At 46.7% G+C, this 5,668-nt stretch overlaps 1 protein-coding gene across 2 annotated transcripts in view; it reads right to left on the bottom strand.

The window, feature by feature from the left end:
• The window catches only part of LOC102370105 (tyrosine-protein phosphatase non-receptor type 20), a 136,096-nt gene extending 130,699 nt beyond the window's left edge, over positions 1–5,397 (bottom strand). The window contains exons 1-2 of one of the 2 annotated variants that reach the window (XM_025213588.1): positions 5,337–5,397; positions 2,765–2,890 (exon numbers count right to left, since the gene is read on the bottom strand). In XM_025213588.1, the coding sequence (XP_025069373.1) occupies positions 2,765–2,890; positions 5,337–5,352 (142 nt within the window). In that variant the 5' untranslated portion in view covers positions 5,353–5,397. Of the gene's footprint in view, positions 1–2,764; positions 2,913–5,336 lie in introns of those variants that run through there. The other variant, XM_025213547.1, reaches the window with a different exon arrangement.
• Positions 5,398–5,668: the final 271 nt, after the last annotated feature.

Raw genomic sequence — 5,668 nt, 5'->3', positions numbered from 1 at the left:
CTTTGTATATCTCAGCTATTCACCTCCATCGTAAAGCAAGCTTGCTCAAAATGATTGATGCCTTGTTGTACATCATGGAGCCATTGAAAAGGATTCAGGGCTTGAGTTCCCCAGATATTTATGTTAATATCACATTTCTTCATAATGGCCTTCAAACTGTCTTTGAATCTCCTGCTTTGCCCACCTCTAGAACAATGATCATTGGGAGTCGGGAGTGTAGGACCCATTTTGGGAGCCGGTTGTTATGCATCCTTATGACATGTTTATATAGCACCAGCTCTGTTGGACAAGACATGGCTTCAATGCTGGTGGTGTTTGCTTGAGCAGAATACTGGCATTCATTCTTCTGTCCTTCCAAGTGACATGGGGAATTTTCCCAAACACATTACTGATGGTAATGTTGCAAAGCTTTCCAGCATGTCATCCAAGTTTCACACCCATAGAACAGGGTAGGGATGACAACAGCCTGGTAAATGAGAAGTCTTGTTTGGTTCCAGATGGCATGATTATCAAAGATATGGTTTCAGAGATATCCAAAGGCAGCACTGGCAGAATTTACTGGTGTTAAATATTTACTTTTTGGGAAAGGTGGCTTCCTAGGGAAGGGAAAAGCTCAACAATCTCCAAGAATTGTCCTGTAATTGTAATATATGGAGCTGGTTGGCTTAGGGTGGGTTGGGAAAGTATGCTTGGCGAGTCCAAGCATTTCATATGTTTCACAGAAGCAATCAAGAGTGCCCTGGAGCTCTTCAACTGAGCGGGCACACAAGACATGATTGTCACCATCCTGAAGATCAGTAAGGGAGCTGTTGGTTATCTTGAACTTGGAACATAACTGTAACAGGGATCCCAAACTTTGTAACCTCCAGAAAATGGAGGGAGAGGAGCAGGGAATAGACCCCTTACAGGAGCCAGACTGTGGGGACTCAGGGGAAAGGGGATACAGCAAGCCACTCACCAGAGACTCAAGGCTGGAGGGCTGCAGGGCAAGGAAAGCCAAACAGTTCATTAAGCTGAGCAGGAACACCTGAGCCCACCTTCACAGGCAGTGGCCAGGTGACTGGAAGGATCAGGGCTTGGCCACAAATCAGCTCAGTCACTGAGTTGGGACTGGGAGTTCAGGCCCACAGGCAGTGCGGACAGAAACAGAGGACAGAGATGACTGACAATGAAAAGGAGGTACCCTGGGGCTGGGAGGCAATTAAAGTAACTCCTTGTGAGGGGGACAGCTGTTATGGCCCTGAGGGGCTTGTAGTTGGGTTATAACCAGATGGTTAACCTTTAGTATTCTAGTTTTCTTCTATGTATTTAAGTTTAGGACTGGGAGTGGCTGTAGGGGTGGAGAAGGCCAAGAACAGTGTACCTGGCAGACATCTTCCACGCTGGGGCTGACGCCTGGAGAGCCAGGGCCCAAATTAGTGGACCTGGGCTGAGGGGTCTCAGCTAGGAAAGAAGGGTCTAAGGCGGTTGAAGCCTGGACAAGGGCTGGGGCCCGAGGGACCCAATATTAGTCTGGTATACAGAAAAAGAAAGAATGAGAAGGAAAGATCCCGAAAGGGCCAGGTGAGGAACCATCAGTGAGGTGTGACCATGGCTAAAGAGGCGGCAAGAAGGCCATAGTAAAAACCCAAAAGCACCCCAGAAAGGACTACCCTGGTCCCAAGAACAGCATCCCTCCAACTACACTGGTTACCAGAAAAATTGTGGCAAGCAAGAAGGAGGTGGAGTAGGCTGAGGTAATACTGATGAAAAGGGACAGGGATGAAAGCCCAGACTCTTTCCAATAACCAACTGACGTTAAAGAGATTCCTGTCCCTGTGATACAAAAGAGTGACTCCAGATAGAAGTCTCTTAACAAGGAGATGCAGAATACCTGTGTCAGATGGAAAAGAGTGTTGGTGCAATCGCACACCCTTGCTTGACTCCAGTTCTAATAGTGAAGGGGTCTGTTTACAAGCCATTGTTTAGAATAGTTGCTGTCATGCCATCTTGAAAAAGTCTGATAATGGTAACACATTTTGATAGGAATCCAGATCTTATCCGGGTCCTCCTTAGGGCCTCTCTGTTTTAATTTTTTTAAATTTTTTTTTAATTTACTTATTTTAAAAAATCACAAATGTTCAAGTGATTTCATCATTCCAAAAACATTGGGTTCATTGGACCAGGCTGATACCTAAAATGAGCAGTCACAGAGCTCTCATTTTAGAATACAGATTACAGAGTACTCGTCCTTCCACCATGCTAGACTCATCTTCTCACTTTCATTGTCCCCTGCCCTACTATTCTAAGGCTATATTTTTATTGTCAAGAAGAAAACTATACTGTTAGCTGAATAAGTAGCTACCTGGATTTGTTCATCCTCCTATCCTGGCCAACACAGGAATGTTAATTTTACACACTGGAACTGAGCTTTGCTGGTCTTATCCTGCAGGACACTGTAACCTGTTATATCACGTCACCTCTTTAAGCTTTAGAACAGGACCCTCTGGGGCCTGTTCTGTAAAATATACCTGTAGGACACCAGGAAGAAAGAGCAATTTGGGTTCTGGGAAAAATTGTAGGGTCCCAGTAGAGTAGATAGATTGAGATTTCATAATGGAAGTCTTATTTTGAAATATCCTGCCATTCCCATAAATAATCCTTCTCTGTAATGGAAAATCACATCAGCAACTCTAGAGTCTCAGAATTTTCAAGAGCTGTTGCAGTAGGAAGGTAGGTAGTTGGGTGAATTAGATAAGGACAAAAGGGGAAATCATCAACATACCTTTGTGGAGGTCCTTAAGAAGCTGCTCTGTGGCCAGGAGTAAGAGTGCCCATATGTCCTGTTCCTCCAGAGCACATCCCTTTGCCTGCAGGACCTCAGCCAGAGTCACACAGTAGCTGCTCATCTCTGCGGTGATAAAAACAGACATTTGCCTTGCTAAAGCTGACTGAATAGTTCAGAACAAACCACGATCATTCTAAATCTTGATTTCCTTGCATCTATTCATCATTTGTAGTGAGTTTTCTGTTTATGGCAAATAATATCAATCCAAAAGATCCTCTGTAAAAGTGACTACTATAAGGCATGTGTAGACAAAATGGGGGCCCTAAATTGAAGTGGTGGGGTTTTTAAATACACAGCTTCAATTTAGGGCCAAGTAAACCCCCATGTTGTGCACACACCCGTGCACTTCCCTGCCTCTCTGGTGGCAGGGAGGGGAGGGCAAGCTGCCAGTGGGCAAAGCGGTCCCTGGGCTGCAGGGGGAGCAGTGCTTCCCTCCACAGCACCAGTGGCCCCTCCCCCCCAGGTACCACCCACCCGCAGGCACCTGGCTCGGGTGATCCCAGGGGGCACTGCAGCTGCAGAGGAAAGAACCGGGCCCCAGCACAGCTCAGGCAGGCTCCAGAGGGAGATAAAAAAAAAAAGATCGCTGCTTTTTTTTTGTTTCTTGAGCAGAGCCTGCCTTCCCACGCTACTGCCAGGCTGCGTGCACAAGCTTCCTGCAGAGCACCTGAGCTGCATAGAATCCGGTGCTTCACTCCACGGCTGTAGGAGTTTTAGTTTGCTGCGCCCCAAGTCATTTAAGGTGCATTATGCCACCAAATTTGCTACAATGGCTGAAATTACTGTGCAATACACCACCGATGTGTGCAAGCACCAACACCGCTAAAGCAGTGCAAAAGCATTTAAGCTGCTTTAAAGTGTTGTGCACAAATGCCCCTCACTTCATCTAACACACGGCCAATGACTCGTCATGAATTAGGTTGCATGAGTAGTCACCTAAATCACATGGCATTGCTTCTGCTGCCTAACTGGAGAATTTATGCTTTACAAACAGAAGCATGGCTGAAAAATGCATTGCTCCTAAGCTTTTATTCTACAGAAATGGTGGACTAGGAAGGAGGGAGCCCCTGACAGAGAAAGAAGTAGAAAGGTAACAGCTGCCATAAGACATAAAGGCCTAATAAAGGTATGTCATTAAAAATCACTCCCTGTGCTTTCATTGCAAGAAAGATTATAATAATCTCAGGCAAGGGTTATTAAACTATAAGAAAATAGCACAATGGAGTGAGCTGCCCAAGGAAGCTGTAGATTCTAGAGGTGCATTGATACATGGGTCCAATATCAGATTGGCATAGATTCATAGACAGACATAAAGGCCTAATAAAGGTATGTCATTAAAAATCACTCCCTGTGCTTTCATTGCAAGAAAGATTATAATAATCTCAGGCAAGGGTTATTAAACTATAAGAAAATAGCACAATGGAGTGAGCTGCCCAAGGAAGCTGTAGATTCTAGAGGTGCATTGATACATGGGTCCAATATCAGATTGGCATAGATTCATAGACTGTAGAGTCGGAAGAGACCACAATGGATCATAGTGTCCGACCCCCTGCCCCTGGCAGGAAAGAGGACCAAGGTCAGATGACCCCAGCCAGGTGACTATCTAGATAGCAGCACCTCTCTTGGAAGTCCATTCCAGATCCTGTCCACCCTTAGTGTGGAAAATTTCTTTCTAATATCTAACCTAAATCCACTCTCAACTAGTTTTCACCCGTTATTCCAAGTTACTCCCTGGGGCACCCTAGTAAACAGCACGTCCCCTATTCCCCATTGACCTCCCCTAATAAATTTACAGGTGGCCACAAGATCTCCCCTCAGTTGTCTCTTGTGAAGGCTGAAGAGATTCAGCTCTTTCAACCTCCCCCCATAGGGTCTATCACGAAGGCCACTAATCATGCAAGTGGCCCTCCTCTGGACCCTCTTGAGATTCCCTGAGTCCCTCTTGAAGTGCAGTGCCCAAAACTGGACACAGTACTCCAACTGCAGCCTGACCAGTGCCACATAGAGGGGGAGCATCACCTCCTTTGATCTATTAGTCATGCACCTGCTAATGCATGACAAGGTGCGATTGGTGTTGTTGATGGCCTCATTACACTGCCGGCTCATGTTCATCTTGGAGTCAATTATGACTCCAAGATCCCTCTGCTGAGAAGGACACTCCCCAACCTGTAGGTGTGCTGGGGGTTCCTCCTTCCCAGGTGGAGTACCTTACATTTTTCTTTATTAAACTGCATTATTTCTCTCTGCCCATTGATCCAACCTGTCCAGGTCGGCCTGAATCTGCTCCCTGCCTGCTGGTGTACTAACTTTGCCCCATAACTTGGTATCTTCAGCGAACTTGGAGAAGGTGCTCTCCACACCCTCGTCCAAATTGCTGATGAAGATATTAAATAATATCGGTCCGAGGACCAAACCCTGTGGGACCCCACTGCCCACCTCCCTCCAGGCTGAGAAGGAACCATCCACCACCACTCTCTGGGTGCGGTTCCTAAGCCAGTTGGCCACCCACCTGACTGTGTAGGCATCCACTCCGCAGTCTGCTAGCTTCCCAATGAGGATAGGGTGCCAAACTGTGTAGATATAAAGACATAGATATAAAGAAAATTGAGTGTATTGGAAATCAGCCTGATGTGGCCAATAATTTGGCTGATAAATGCCTATGCACACACGCAGCCACAGCACAGCACATAGGCAGCAAGGAGTGCAGCCCAGCAGCCTGGAAAGCTGCAAGCAGCTGGTAAGTCTGTTGTGGTGGAAGGGGAGGGAAGGTAAGGGGCACTGGGTGGCAGATCAGCACCCCCTGCGATGAGGGAGGGAATGGGGCTGGGGCAGGGGCAGGAG

The sequence above is a fragment of the Alligator sinensis genome, unplaced genomic scaffold (assembly GCF_000455745.1).
Source record: "Alligator sinensis unplaced genomic scaffold, ASM45574v1 scaffold264_1, whole genome shotgun sequence".
NCBI classification, from domain to species: Eukaryota; Metazoa; Chordata; order Crocodylia; family Alligatoridae; genus Alligator; species Alligator sinensis.
This window is presented reverse-complemented; position numbering and strand designations above follow the sequence as displayed.